At 45.9% G+C, this 15536-nt stretch overlaps 1 protein-coding gene across 8 annotated transcripts in view; it reads right to left on the bottom strand.

The window, feature by feature from the left end:
- Positions 1-6864: 6864 nt before the first annotated feature.
- The window catches only part of TTC13 (tetratricopeptide repeat domain 13), a 78448-nt gene continuing 69776 nt past the window's right edge, over positions 6865-15536 (bottom strand). For all 8 annotated transcript variants that reach the window (XM_047825371.1, XM_047825373.1, XM_047825374.1 and 5 more), the window contains 5 exons: positions 13603-13738; positions 12337-12416; positions 9334-9412; positions 9105-9184; positions 6865-7650 (listed from right to left, as the gene is read on the bottom strand). In XM_047825371.1, the coding sequence (XP_047681327.1) occupies positions 7536-7650; positions 9105-9184; positions 9334-9412; positions 12337-12416; positions 13603-13738 (490 nt within the window). In that variant the 3' untranslated portion in view covers positions 6865-7535. The remainder of the gene's footprint in view (positions 7651-9104; positions 9185-9333; positions 9413-12336; positions 12417-13602; positions 13739-15536) is intronic.

The following is a 15536-nucleotide window of genomic DNA, read 5'->3' as shown; positions in this document are numbered from 1 at the left end:
TGAATGCAGTCATAATTACACATGTCTGGGTGCTCCCACAGACTGAGCAGTCCCCCTGAGTAATACAGACATGCATGATTCATGAATCGTATTAATTCCATAAAATTATACTTCTTGCCTTTTAAAAAACATTTTTTAATGTTTATTTATTTTTGAGACAGAGAGAGACAGAGCATGAGCAGGGGAGGGTCAGAGAGGGAGGGAGACACAGAATCGGAAGCAGGCTCCAGGCTCTGAGCTGTCAGCACAGAGCCCCACGCGGGGCTCAAACCCATGAACCGTGAGATCATGACCTGAGTCGAAGTCAGATGCTCAACCGACTGAGCCACCCAGGTGCCCCTTTCTTGCCTTCTTTTAATACAGTCAGTAGTGTCATGGTCAAGATTTTCACTTAATTTGTGCTCTAGTAATAATCTAAAGGATTAAAAGTTTGGAAGATGTAATTGAAGTCAACGTATACAAAATTTGCATGTATTTTCATAAAGTGGCAGTTAAAGTCGATGTAAAAATGTCTTAAACAAAATATTTGGTTCTCAACGTTTTCTTCTACAATGCTCAGCATCATCTAACGCGATTAAAGGCAACAGAGTTCGTAAATATCAAATTGAAAACCAAACTTCTGTAGAGCTGAATTTTTCACTTAGTTTTGAAATATAGCTTCAATTTTAAATATAAAAACGTGCAGCTCTAGGGGCACCTGGGTGGCTCAGTCGGTTAAGCATCCGACTTCGGCTCAGGTCATGATCTCACGGTTCATGGGTTTGAGCCCCACGTGGGGCTCTGTGCTGACAGCTCAGGGCCTGGAGCCTGTTTGGGATTCTGTGTCTCCCTCTCTCTCTGCCCCTTCCCCACTCACACTCTGTCTCTGTCTCTCAAAAATAAATAAATGTTAAAAAAATTAAAAAAAAAAAAAGAAAGAAAAGAAACGTGCAGTTCTAGGGGCACCTGGGTAGCTCAGCCAGTTAAGCATCCGACTTGGGCTCAGGTCATGATCTCTTGGTCTGTGAGTTCGAGCCCCGTGTCGGACTCTGTGCCGACAGCTTGGAGCCCAGAGCCTGCTTGGGATTCTGTGTCTCCCTCTCCCTCTGCCCCTCCCCTGCTCACACTGTGAAGAATTGGTATCATGTTCTGTGTAAGTTGTGCCTTGCCAGCATAGCTTACCAGTTATCACGAGCAACTGTCACAAAGGCCGTGAGATCATGAGAGCCTCTGGAGTCAGGCACTGCTAAGAAAAGACACCTCCCCGCGGAAGAATTCACACTATGTGAAGGGAAGAATTTGACAAGACGGGTTTTCTCTTTTATCTAAGATATTGACTGCTTAAAAAAGTTCTAAGAGAAATGTTGTAGGGCGTAATCTCAATGCTGCCTGGCCTCATCACGTGCACAGGGTGTTGGGAAGCTTGGGGTGGCTCAGGCTGTACCAGGCCAAGTTCACTAGGTGATCTGCAGCTGTACTACTGGGCATGTGTGTTACCCATATTCTGACCCAAGATATAGACATTAGAGGCGTCAAGCAGCATGGGGGTGGACAGATGAAGATCTTTTTTTTTTTTAATATTTGTTTATTTTTGAGACAGAGACAGAGCATGAGCGGGGGAGGGGCAGAGAGAGAGGGAGACACAGAATCCCAAGCAGGCTCCAGGCTCTGAGCTGTCAGCACAGGGCCCGAGGCGGGGCTCGAACTCACAAACCGCGAGATCGTGACCTGAGCCGAAGTTGGACGCTTAACCGACTGAGCCACCCAGGCGCCCCCGATGAAGACCTTTTTAATGAAAATGTTGAGACTAAATGAATTGCAACAGCCAAGATTTTACTGGTTACCTAAAGGCACTGAAGATGCAAATGTTCATAGGCAGTACATTTTTAAAATCACAAACAGAAATAGAATATCAATTGTGTCATGTTAGGAGAACTTTAGAAAAACGTTTTAGGGGTGCCTGGGTGGGTCAGTCGGTTAAGCGTCCAACTCCGGCTCAGGTCACGATCTCGCGGTTCGTGAGTTGGAGCCCCGTGTCGGGCCCTGTGCTGACAGCTCAGATCCTGGATCCTGCTTGGGATTCTGTGTCTCCCTCTCTCTCTGCCCCTCCCCCGTTCATGCTCTGTCTCTCTCTGCCTCAAAAATAAATAAACGTTAAAAAAAATTTTTTTTAAAAAGGAATGTTTTAGAGGCATAAGGTCTGGAATAAGCCTGAGAGAACATACGCTTTTTCTTATTGGACTCATCCCACTAAGAAATCATTTATTGCTGACACAAAACTGGAAGGGTAGGTAGGTAACGCACTGGGTGCCAGCCAGGCTCTGCCATGTATTGAAAAAAATGAAACATCTGTAAGGAAGAATGGACCGATGTTAATAAGATGATGCATTATGGAGAAGAGCAAATGGCTTCATAAAGCCTTTGTAAAGGCTATAAAAAAAGGCTTTATCAAACAAATGTAGTCCACAGCTAGGGAAGGAAGCCTTAGGTCAGAAGGTTTTAACTGACTTGGGTCAACAGTGCGATGAAATGGCATTAAAGAGCTGCTTGTAGCCTTGGTTACATTTCTATAGAATTTATGACCTATATTCACGGATGCCTGTATACGTAGGTGGATGTAAATTTCTGGGGGTGCTGGTAACGTGCTGCTTCTTCATCTCGATGGTGCCTATAAAGGTGGGTTGGGTTTGTGGCGTTTCCTCAGTGCGTAAACGTACGTGTGCCTGCTTCAAACGTATGCGGTACTTGCATCGAGATTTTGAGAGAGAAAAGAATGGCTCCTTTACACTCCGCACTGGCCGCGCAGCATCAGGACTGTTATTGTTGCGTACGAGTGTTTCTAAGGAGACGAGGTGGAAGGAGAAAGTGAATGGCCAAGAGCACTATGGGAGGGGGGGCGGGGCTCTTTAGCCTGAAACCGATAAGGCCCGCGATTGGGGCAGAGCGGAGGTCGGGGGCGGGATTTTTGGGGATGTTCTGTGCGACAGGATGGGCGATGGTGCCAACTTACTGAAGGCTGCCACCGGCCCTGTCGGCCCGCTCGCGTGACCTTGAGAAGCCATTCAAGTGCTAGAAGCATGACAAGGTGTCTATACAAAACACGTTTAAGCGTACAGTTTATGGAGTTATTGTTCCGCCGCTGATATTATTCTTTGGTGTCATATGTATTTGTAGGCGCTATTTTAAACCTTTGTGAAGTGGGGTGGGTAAACACACATATTTGCCTGAAGCAGAAGGTTGCTTTACTTCGGAAGTTACTTCTACACCAAACCGGTAATTTAGGACTTAATGTGCATGTATAGAACGCTCTAGACTTACACCTGCTAATGAAAGGATTCACCGATTCAGAATCCATTTCTGGACAGAGATGTATTATTTTAAATTCCGACCCTAGTAAGTGACAATTCCTAGTCTTGGCTGAGATTATAAGCCTTGACAAATTTGCTCCTTTTTACGGGATCTGTAGAGTTGCATTTAATAATAATAATAAGAGTGAGCCCGTGAAACCCTACGTCCTCCCATCCTCAACCCCAATAAGAGCAGAACCCTAGGTCCATGCTTGCTGGACTTTGCCACAACCTTGTTGCGTGGTTCTGTGTGTGCTATGTAAATTTTAGGTCCTGTAAATAATAAACCTTGGTTTTTTTCAGAGTTCCTCGTTGGTTATTGCTGAAGGGCCCCTGAAATCACAGTAAGAACCACAAGGGCTGGTCCAACCCTAACACTGGTTATCGACAGACTATGACAGGCACACGTTAATTACCTCATGAGGGTTTTCGAGAGGATTAAATAAGCTAATAATGTACAACGCTAAGAAAAATGCCAACCTGGGTACCTAAGTGCTAAAATGTGTTAGTTCCAAAAGGGTCTCTCACCCTGCAGAGGGAAGCATCTGGTTTGAGTCCCCCCAGGAAAGATGGCGGCAAACCTTGGCACTGAGAATGGAGAAGCGATGGCCAACAGGGGAAACTCCACAGCAGTTGGACAGTTCCGCCCAGTCCTGCAGGCCATCATGGCGCCCAGTAGACGCCAAGACTCTGGAGTGTTGACAGGCCAGCAGCTGGAAGAGGGAAGGGGAATGGGCGGTGTATGCCTGGACTCGTTTCAAACCACAGGGACTCCCACTGTAATTACTGTCCCACAGAAATGTGGAGGGGCTGTTCCTCTTTTTAGGGTGACAGCACCACCCAATAGAACTTTCTGTGATGATGGGAATGTTCTGTATCTGCCCTTCCCAATACCGAGCACTTGAAATGGGGCTAGTGCAGGTGAGGGAAAAGCATTCACTTTTATTTTTTTTTAAAAAGTAACCTCGACGCTCATGTGGGGCTAGAAGTCATGGTCCCGAGATCAAGAGTCACATGCTCTACCCGTGGATCCAGCCAGGTGTCCCTACTTTTATTTAATGTTCAAGTACATTTAAATAGCTTAGGCTGGGGCAGGACTGCAGTGACGGCTAGACATGAACCTTTCTGGGGTATTTAGAGAAGTAAATTGTATTGGATGGGATGTGGAACTGGGTGGTGATTTGGAAACTAGGGAAGAGCCGGTGTAGACCCAAGGAGGCCACCTGGGTTTCTGGCTGGAGCCACCGGGTGGCAGGATGCCATTTATGAAAGAGGAAGAGTGGGGAAGGGACAGACTTCAGGGCAAGGAATGAGCAGCTCCATTATGGACAAGTTAAGCTATGTTCATGAATACGGCCAAATCTGGTTTGGGACATACTGGCCTTTTAATCTCTGGTCTGATCCACATAAATCTCATTTCCTTATCTCCAAATTACTGGAAGATAAGTATATTAGGAAAATTCCACATAAAATTCCTACTTGACCAACACGCCTTATCTAGAAGATCTTTTTAAGTCTTTGGAAAGTGTGCATCTTTTGTTTCTTAGGAGCAATTTTACAAATGAAGCTCAGCTACTCCTTCAAGTTCTGTGACATTGAGTTCATAATCATATTAGTTACCACCAGAGAACATCACTTGGGAATATTTCTGTGGGAAAAACTTTAATCCTAAAGTCTAATTAGGGTCTCTCCAGGCTGTGCCATCCCATATAATAGCCACTAGCTACCTGTGGCCCGACCTGCAGGGCATTGGGAACACAGCCTCTCACTCGCATCTGACCTGGGCAGAGATGACCTCAAACGTGGGATTTCCAGTTCATCACGCAGGTGGAGGGGGACGAGGCTGAGGGTATCACACACCTATCAGGAAGGGCTTAACATTATGCCATAAAACCAAAAGGATATGTGTAGCTACAAAGATAAAAATGAAACATAAAACAAACAGTCTTGTTTCCTCAGAGTGATCAAGAGGTTTTGATAAGAAATTTTAAGGATAAAAGCAAACCAAATTCTGACTTTTAAGACAGAGATTTATGTTCTGTAAAAAAGCTTTAAACAGCGAATAACTTGTATGATGGAACTCTGGTTGATTTTTAGGCACAGTTTTTCAATTTAATAGAAGAGGCGAAAACTTGAAATATCATGATATAAAAATGCATTCCAAAGCTTCTCATGACAGCGCCCCAGCGGTTAGTACCTTCTTGGCCACCAAACAAAACTGCACGTAACACAGTTCGGACCACAGTCAACTTGGCCCAAGCGTTGTGGGACTTGGGGGCAGGGGATGGAATGTTTTCCCAAAACATCTTGGAATCACAGAATTTAGCACGTCAGTATTTCTGATGATGTTGATAATCACCTTACTTGAAGGAAGAGAAACGGGGCTATTGAAATAAAAATGCAAAGGTAGGCATTTGGAGTTGGTAAACCAAGTTTCGAGAAAGATATATTCCAATTCTGGGGGTTCGACGCATCGTTGCATTTTAGAAAAGTCAGCTAATTTATTTGGACCATTTCCCCCAGTTGAAAAATCGGTATCTCGTAATTCAAAATCTTAAAGAGCGAGCAATAAAGTGAGGGGAGGTCTTTGATAAAAGTGAAGAATTCTGGCTTTGAGAAAATAAGCAAAAAGGGCAGAAAGGTTAAAAGCCTGCGCCTTTCTACTTTGTTTAACCCCCGCCAGCGCCATCCTGCTGTGCAACGCACAGCATCTCTGGAGGAGCTCTTTTGTGGTTTCAGAGTCTGCAGGTAGACCCGTCTGCCCCAACAGCACGAAGCCGAGAGTACAAAGAAACGGAATACACGGGACTTTGCACGGTGCCGTGTGATATCGTCTCTGAGGCTTGGGAAAAGCCCGAGGATGGAGTCTTTGGTTCCGGAGACCGTGGCGGGGCAACGCAGGCCCTGGGTTTAGCGAGGACCACGGCTTCACCAGCTCGATCTCTTGGGACAGTCATTCCCGGCCCAGAGCCTCAACTCCCTCCCCCTGTGGAATAAGAACAGATGCTTGCCCTCTGTGGGCGCAATGCCGGCGTCAGGAGAAGACTGACCTGTGGAGGCGGAATCTGTTCACGAGATGGGGTGTGCCTGACGACGTAGACCCTTATTCCCTCCCCTTCTGGTGGCCACCAGATGAGACACGAACGGGAGCCACACTCAGTGGCTGCTGTGAAGCCGTGTCAACGCGCGGACAGCGTGTGTCCGAAGGACAGGTCACCTTGATCAAAAGCTGGGTTCTACCAAGCCGGGCACAGAACTGCTCACGTCCAGCGTCACTAAAGTCAAGCACGATGTCCTGGCGTGCTACCCCTTACGTGAGATTTCAAGACAAGGAGTAAATAGCAGGGAGCAGCGAACAATTTCTGATCTGGAAATGGCAACAATTTAATGAACCCATTTTACTGTCATTTACCCTGCCTCGGTGGGGGGGGGGGGGGGGGGGGCGGGAATCATTCATTTCCCGAACGCTTTTACACCTGTAAGTGACACTAGTTTGCAGAATAAAAACATACGTAATCCAGTGTCAAAAACCGGTGAGTTATAGAAACCACCCCTCGTTTATTTTTTCCAACACAGAGAAAAAAAAAAAAAAAAAAAAAAACCGAAACAAAACATGGTTCCATAATCCAGATTTTGGGTCACTGGCAAATACAGTCTGCATCAGTCACAATAGACGTCCCTGGCTGTGAGCGCTGTGGGGCACGGTGGTGGCCCGCGAGTGTCCTATCGTTCGAATAAAACGGGGGTCACACGCGTGAAGGTCACGTGAGGGGAAACAAGCTGGCCTACCATGATGTGCACATAGAGGAGGTCTTTGAAAAATACCCAGATCTCTAAAGGAATGGAAACACTCCTGTGCTGTGGCTGGTTTTGTTCCTTTTAATGACCGATTTTTGGCTTTTCAAGCGAGCTTCTCGGCCGTAAGGAAGGAGCTGTATGACGTTGTGGGTGGAAGCCGACAAGGCTGGTGACCTCTAGGCACGCTTTCCTGCCCCGACACGGGGCCAGCTCTCCTCCCCCCAAAACCCTCTTCCGTGATTTTTGTTATGGTTCCCAAAAGTAAAGAAGATGATTTCAAGTATTCAATTCCTATCAAAAATTGGTATCAAAAGTAATAAAGGACCTAGTTTCTTTAGAATTCCATGTTTTAAAAAATAACTTAGGAAGCAAGAGGTCCGGCCCTTTACTTGTATAAATACCACAGCGTGACTAGAGTTTCTTAAGACAACGTGGAGAGGAGTCAGTGTTTAGCACCTCGATCATTGATCTTAACGTTGGGAACGCCTCTGACACGGACGGGAGGCTCTTATAAGAAGGTGAAATACTGCGAAAGAGAAACACAAAGAAGGAAGAGAAAAATTAACACAGATTTACCAAAAACGGCAAAGCTTATATTTATTCCTATGACAATATTCTCTTTCCAACAACCCCGTGTGTGTAACGTCAGAGGCGCTGTGAACAGAACGGATGCCTCTACTGCGGTGGGCTGGGATACCTGTCGGCTCCCGCAACGAGCTGCTTGCAGAGTGTAACCAGAGTCTTCGGGAAGGAAAATTAAACTCTGATGTACACATGACCGTGACACACACACGTCCGGTCGGGGCGCGTGCTAGACTTGAATCAGAGACACGGGGCCCAGGCCCACCTCGCTCCTTATTGGCAAGGGGGCTTTCTCCAGCCCCTACTCTTATCAGTAGCAACGGGGACAGGCTCCTGAACTCACAGAGTCACCCTGAGCAAAGGAGGAGACAATGGATGCCAAAGGGTGGGGTGAAAGGGCACCTGCTCAGTGGGAGGTAGTTTTTTATTCATTCCTTAAAGAATCGTTGAAGGGTTAACACTGTGAAACCGTGTTAACAGAAGCCAGATCGTTGACCTTATGGTCCTCTTACTAAAACACGTGGGAAGAGCAATCCTGAAACGAGAATATACTGGAGCGAAGGGTGACCGTTGGCAGCGATCGTTACAAAGCTAATAGAATACTTACAAATCGAACAAGAGTGCACTACAGACATGGATTTCTCTGTCTGAAACGGAGCGCAAATCACCCAGCAATTTTTAGAGCAGCTGTTATGTCTAATAGGTGGGACAGGCAAAGTTGGAGGTGACGTAAAACACATGGGGAAGGAACAAGAATAAATGAGGTCAGACGGTGAGATTTGCTTGTTGTTCATTAACTGTGAAAGCACCTACGAGTTTAATTTCATCCCAAATTTCCTGGAAACAAGAATCGGGAAAGGGCGGAGGGTGCTGGACTTCTCCTGGTAGCCGCTGGGGATGATGTCCGGTTAGCATTTACTAGTATTTACTAACCACTCACATGTATTCCTTGCCTACGTTACAATGCAGTGCCACCTTCTCAAAGTCTACAGTGCGGTAAAAATGCGGCTGAACGGGCAAAGTGCACCCACTCAGAGCTAAGTCTGAAATGGGTCCAGCTCACCCTCCTCCAATTCCCTCCGGAACCCTAGGAGTTTGGGATAAAGGGTAAAAATTAGCCAAGAGAGACGAATCCCTGATTATATAAGGAAGACGTTTGTAACTTTTCTCTCCCACACCAGTGCCCTTGCCTTTTATTCGTTATTTGTTTTTCATCTGTGGACTCCTCCTTTTCAGGGGGTCTTACACGCCCCCTGGCAACGTGGATTCCATCACAGGCAGAGTGAGAACTCGCGAAGGGAGCACAGCCCCAGTCTCGCACAGCCCCCAAAGGAGCAGGAAGTCCCCTCCCTACTTCGGAGGTTAACGTCTTTTTGTTGACCCCCCCCAAACAGTTACCTTTTCAGGTTCATCCAGCTTTTGGCTATTTTGCTAAAGGCTTCTGAACCCGGGGCTGTCATAGCTTCAAAGTCGACTAACTGAAAAAGAAGGAAGTTGAGGGATGGCATTAGTGTGGGGGAGAAAGGCTCCCTCGGAGATCTGTTTAACTTCTGGACCGCACCGCAAAAACCCAAGGACTGGAATTTCAGCGCTCAGCCCGCCATCTGCCCTTCCAGCGTCAACGTACCTTCCCTTTGGGAATTTTTCCTGTTACTTCCTTTCCACTTGCCATCAACGCTCCCACGATCACGGAGTAAGCTATCACACTGTTTAAACAAAGAACAACGACCAGTCAGTCCCAGTCCACGGACAGGTATTGTGTGAAACCTCATTATGGATTTTCCACCATAGAAGACGACATTTTATCTCTTTTAAGAAGTCTCTAGAAATTAAACTTCAAAATAGTTTGTCTTAAAAATATTTACTAATTTACTCCAATAAAAATATTTACAGATTCGCTATTTTAAGGGTAAATGTGACTCGGGACATTCTTCTTTTTTTTTTTTTTTTTCTCAATGTTTATTTATTTTTGAAGGAGAGAGAGAGAGAGAGAGAGAGAGAACAAGAAGGAGAGGGGCAGAGAGAGGGAGACAGAGAATCCCAAGCAGGCTCCGTTCTGTCAGCGCAGAACCTGATGCTGGGCTTGAACCCAGGAACTGTGAGATCATGACCTGAGCTGAAATCAAGGGTTGGACGCTCAACCAACTGAGCCACCCAGGCGCCCCCAGAATATTCTTTTTCTGAGGAAAAAGTGTTTCTTTTATTTAGCAGTTTTCTTCCCACCTGGCTTTTCTATTCCTATAAAGTAATGAATTAGAAAATGTGTCTGCTTCTATTTCCAGCAACTGCACCCGGCGTGGCTTTTAAAATGCATATATACAGGGGCGCCTGGGTGGCGCAGTCGGTTAAGCGTCCGACTTCGGCCAGGTCACGATCTCACAGTCCGTGAGTTTGAGCCCCGCGTCGGGCTCTGGGCTGATGGCTCAGAGCCTGGAGCCTGTTTCCGATTCTGTGTCTCCCTCTCTCTCTGCCCCTCCCCCGTTCATGCTCTGTCTCTCTCTGTCCCAAAAATAAATAAACGTTGAAAAAAAAAAAAAAAATTAAAATGCATATATACAATACACTTTGTAATATAAACATATTAATCTTATTGTTTAAGCATTAAAACCTTCGACCCACGAAGAAGAAAAGCAGAACACCTTCTCAGATTGCACTAACAGCCTGCTTGGAAAATTGACGCGTCATGTAAATTTCCTTCCTGGCACGTAACAGACTCTCTCTTGCTTCTGACATTTAGTACACACCGACTACCTGTGCCCCTGTGCAGGGCACCCTGGGCGAAGATAACCAGCATGAGGCTCTGGCCTCTGAGAGCAAGCAGCCAGGCCCAGAAGGCAGATGGCAAGAGAGCTGCAGACAAAGCCTCCCGTGTGCAGCGAGCGAAGCCTGGGGGTCACCCAAGGGGACGACCCCACGGAGGCCAAGGGCATGCATGCAGGCTACACCTTCCGGGCTGGGGTGGAGCAAAGGGGGCAGAGAAGAAGGAAGGGAAGTAGCTGGCGCAGAGGGAGAGCACGTGTGGACACGAAGGGGTGAGGCATGGCGGGCAGCCGCGCAGGACAGGGCAACGGGAAGACCCTCAAGAAGCTCCGCAGGGCAGTAAAAGGGCAGAGGAAGGAGGGCGGCGAGGAGGCCAAGGCAAGCTAGGATCAGATGGGACGGGCACTGTGCGTGACGACCCCGAGTTTGCACCTGAGCCGCTAGGTATGAAGAACCGGGGGCAGAGAGGCTGAATCGCTGTGTTGTTCACCTGAAACCAGGGTAACACGGTAGGTTACCTGTACTGGAATTAAAACCAACCAAACAAACCAACAAAAGAACTGGGGCAGAGAGGGGAAGGAGGAAAGCCTGGAAGAAGGGAGACTAGCCAGAAAGGTACGGGTGACGAGGGTTTGAACTGTGGCAGTAGCTGCGAGCAGTAGAGAGGACAGACCCAACCGGATTAGGGACTGAACACATGTAGGCTCTTGGGGGGGGTGAGGGCGGGGGGGGGGGGGGGAAGAGTGCAGGTGATTATAGTTGTAAGTCACCCCCCTCCTGTGTCACCACGAGCCAGCAGAGCTGCTGTGAGGACAAAAGGGAAAATGCTGCCTATCCTCGCGGAGCCTGCTTAGGTGGTTGATAAAAGGGGGCGGGCAGGGGCGTGCTCACATCATATGTTCAGTGCGCACCCTAATAACAGTTAGGCTGAGATCACGATATTTACGCTCTTGGTTTGTCTCCATGCCTTCTCAACACAGCAAAACTTACTTCCATGTTTAGGAGAGCTTTACTTTTAAAGTGTTGAAGCTAAGGACATTCAAGTATATTATTTTGGCCAAAATATCGTAAATTCAAGTCTGTGCCAGCAACAGCACATGCCCCTTCCCTGATCTACGGCTCAGAGAATAAACAGAAAACTCTGCAGACTCACCCCCCCCCCATCTTAATGACACCTGGAAAGCTCCTGATGGATTCATGAGTAGTGAAAATTTGTTCACAATAATAAAAGTAGTATGGAATTGGTTGGTAATCAAAAAGTATAAAACTGATGGGCAAAAACTGGGAGGAAGGGGAGAAGAAGGAAGGGTAACAGTCTGGGCCAATACGAGAAGTTAAAACACAGTGAGTACAACGCATGCACATAGTAGGCCTTCAATATATTTGTGTTGAATGAATGAATCCCCGACCTGTAAAACTTAAGATTTTTTTCAAGTGTGTTTATTTTGAGAGAGAGACAGAGAGCGAGAACAAGCAGGGGAGGGGCAGAAAGAGAGGGGGAGAGAGACAATCCCAAGCAGGTTCCGCCCTGTCAGCACGGAGCCCAAGTTCAAGCACGGAGCCCAGTTCAATCTCATGAACTGCGAGATCATGACCTGAGCCGAAATCAGGAGTTGGACAGTCAACCGACCGACCCCCCAGGCGCCCCCCTAACCTGTAAAACTTAAGCACACTATCTTAGAACAATCTTTCATAATTCTTTAGATGATATGGTAGATTGAGGACATAATATCTGGGTGGATTTTGGAAAAAACAAAAGGGAGTCTCTTGCCATTGCCTGGGGTTAGGTAGTACAAGCAAAAAAGAGTATGTTTTTTCAATGTAAAAACTTTTATTTAAAAACATTTTTAAATTATAGGGTATCACTCACCTGGATCCTCGAGAGAGTGGCATTAAATTATAAAAGTAATAAACCAAGGATAAGATTAAGTTGCAAACAGCATCAGCTTCCTAGGGGGAAAAAAAAAAAAGACATGTGCTCATGAATTTAAATACTAGATTATACACTAGTTTTTTACGAGGTGACAAGACACAAGAATCATTTACATCAAGGAAAGGGTTATTTCATGCCTCTCCGACAGGACCCTATGTTCCCATTCTTGAATACTTCATACTCTTTGCTACCATTTTTTCCTTTTATTAAAAAAAAAATGCTTTTAAGTTTATTTATTTATTTTGAGAGAGAGGGTGTGTGTGTGAGCAGGGGAAGGGCAGAAAGAAAGGGAGAGAAAATCCCAAGCAGGCTCCCCGCGGTCAGTGCAGAGCCTGACGTGGGGCTTGAATTCATGAACTGCGAGATCATGACCTGAGCCAAACCAAGAGTCGGGCGCTTAACCGACTGAGCCACCCAGGCGCCCGCTACCATTTCTTCCTAATGGAAGGGTATGCATACAGTTTGGTTTCGAGCAATATTTTCTGAGCTGTTGTTAAAACTGAAACCTTTTCTGATAAAACATAAAAATCTCAGCCTCCTTTAATGTTACTTGACACGTCAAAATACATATTAAGATTTAAACAAAACAAAGTGCTTATTAATGCTGAGGATGGTTTCCCAAGATTCTGACAGGCACACCCTCTGCGCCGAGATTTAGGTAATGAATACACTTAATTACGTAAAAACCCGAATGCTTAATTGTAGGTATGAACTGATTGAATGCACGAGAAATGAACCGACTGCCCAAGGACCACGGATATCTACTCCAGAATGCAGACAGTCTCAGCACAGCGGTAGCTGCTATCGCCAAGGGGGCAGGCCAGATCCTGCCTCCAAGGAGACCCCTCGAGTTGGGGTGGGACCCGGAGGGAAGAGGTCACAGACCAGGAAAGGCCCACTGAGTGCAGCATGGGCAGCTGTCACTCTGGACCGACTTGTTCACTTCAATCTTGAGAAAGCCCAGACTTATAGCAACTATATAAATGTATCATTGCCCTTCCTCAGTCACTGTCATTACTAAATACAGTAATTGTTTCCATAAGAATATTAAAAAGAAGTATTTATAGGTCATCAACGAAAACCGATCTCAAGCGTAAGGTGCACGCACAATACCAGCGAAAGGGTAGAGGCTTTAAAAAGGTTACAAAAGAATCCTAGGAAGCATGGATAAAATGGAAAAAAGCAAAAAAGCAAAAAACCTACCCCAAATTCTGATGAAAGGATCAGTACTTTTCCTTTTGCTGTTAGATCTTTATAAAGTGCATCTATTTCGGCATGATATAATTGTGTTCTTTCTTCTGTGGTTTGTGTTTCCACAGAAAACAGTATGTTGCCAACCCTAAAAATACAACAATGTGTGTCAGAGGCACGTATCATACAATTCAAAGAGCCAAACACAGAAAGCAAAAAAAAAAAAAAAAAAAAAAAGGCAGGAACCAGCAGGTCGATGTGGCACAAGACGTATGTGAGAGTATATCCCACCTAACTACAGCCAGACTGAGGCGTGTTCCATAAGCGTGCGATTTTTTCACAAAATACAATATTTTGTTCAGTCTAACCACGTGTACCTATTATATGAGCTTAAGCTAATATAGAAGGAAACTACACATCGTAAAAATGAGGGCACAGTAAATATTTTCTCAGACAGCCACCCTACTATGACTGAAGATCGGGAGCCAGCACTGTGCGCAGAAGAAGTTCAAGGACTCCGTGGTGTCTTTTCAAGCTTTTGCTGCACACCTGGCTACACGCCAGGTACTACGGAGGATAGAAAGTTGAGGCAACAGGCGTTTATCATGTAACTAAACAGTTCTTAGATCTTGTAAAGAGGAACACAGCACAGCTGTTGCATTTACTGGGAAAGGGACAGAGCCCTGAGGCCATCAATTATTATAAGACCATATGCATCACCTAGTTCGTCAGGGTTCAAAAGAGGGAGATTAGGTCTAATTTGGAAAGACATGGACGAAAACAGGAAATGCTTCATGGAGGAAGGGGCCTGAATTTGAAAATCAGGACAGGAGTGAGAGAGGCTCAGAAGCAGGGGGTGGGAGGTGACTGCAGGGAACAAGCAGCCCAGCTGAATCAGCAGGCCAAGTTCAAGCAGGAAATGTTGCTCGAGGCCGCATCACAAAAGGCCTTTCGTGTCTGGCAGGGGAGGTGGTCTCAGTATCCACAGGCAGTGGAGGGTCTGCAGTGGGGAGCCACCAGGAGACAGGGGACGGAGACACCAGTTTTGAATCTACTTGTGCTGTGGGGGAGGTGGCACATGGGTGGGGGGGTACACCCAAAATTCAAGGGATATGGAGGCTCCCAGGTGAAGCTTGGAGTTCAGATATAAGTAAGACTGGTTAATGAAAATGGTCACTGCAGTGCTATATTTTATAAAGTGAAAATGAGAAACACTCTAAATGGTCAGTAACAGAAAAGTAGTAAGAGAAACTCAAAAATATCCATAAAATGAAATACTCTGTAATCATTACAAATGCTTATAAGAGTATGAGAAAATGTTCATGATCAGGTAATGGTAAGGGTAGAAAAGAAACAGGTTATAAAAAATGTGGAGTACAACCTCAGTTTTTAAGGAAAACAACCTAATGATTTTCTTTTTTATCTTTGTCTATCTGTGCATTCTAATTTTTTTTTTAACGTTTATTTATTTTTGAGACAGAGAGAGACAGCATGAACGGGGGAGGGTCAGAGAGAGAGAGAGGGAGACACAGAATCGGAAACAGGCTCCAGGCTCTGAGCTGTCAGCCCAGAGCCCGACGCGGGGCTTGAACTCACGAACCGCAAGATCATGACCTGAGCCGAAGTCGGACGCTTAACCGACTGAGCCACCCAGGCGCCCCTCTAAATTTTCCATAATAAGGCTGCACTAATCTCATAATACGTTAAAACCTATATCCAAAAAAATCTTACAATGGCTTTCTATCTGCCAATCTGTCATCTTTTTTCGTTTTATCATTAAGAGTGTTGCCCACAAGGAACTTTAAGAACCCAGAAGAATGCTTTCCACAAAGCACATTAGACATTATACTTAATATCTAGAAAGTAGTTAGATACCAGCACAGTCGAATGTCTGCTGGCGTAATACTCTAAAAGTCACGTTAAAAACATAACTGGCTATAGCTGCA

The sequence above is a fragment of the Prionailurus viverrinus genome, chromosome D2 (assembly GCF_022837055.1).
Source record: "Prionailurus viverrinus isolate Anna chromosome D2, UM_Priviv_1.0, whole genome shotgun sequence".
NCBI lineage: Eukaryota > Metazoa > Chordata > Mammalia > Carnivora > Felidae > Prionailurus > Prionailurus viverrinus.
Note: the sequence above shows the minus strand (reverse complement) of the source record. Positions and strands in the feature narration are given on the sequence as shown.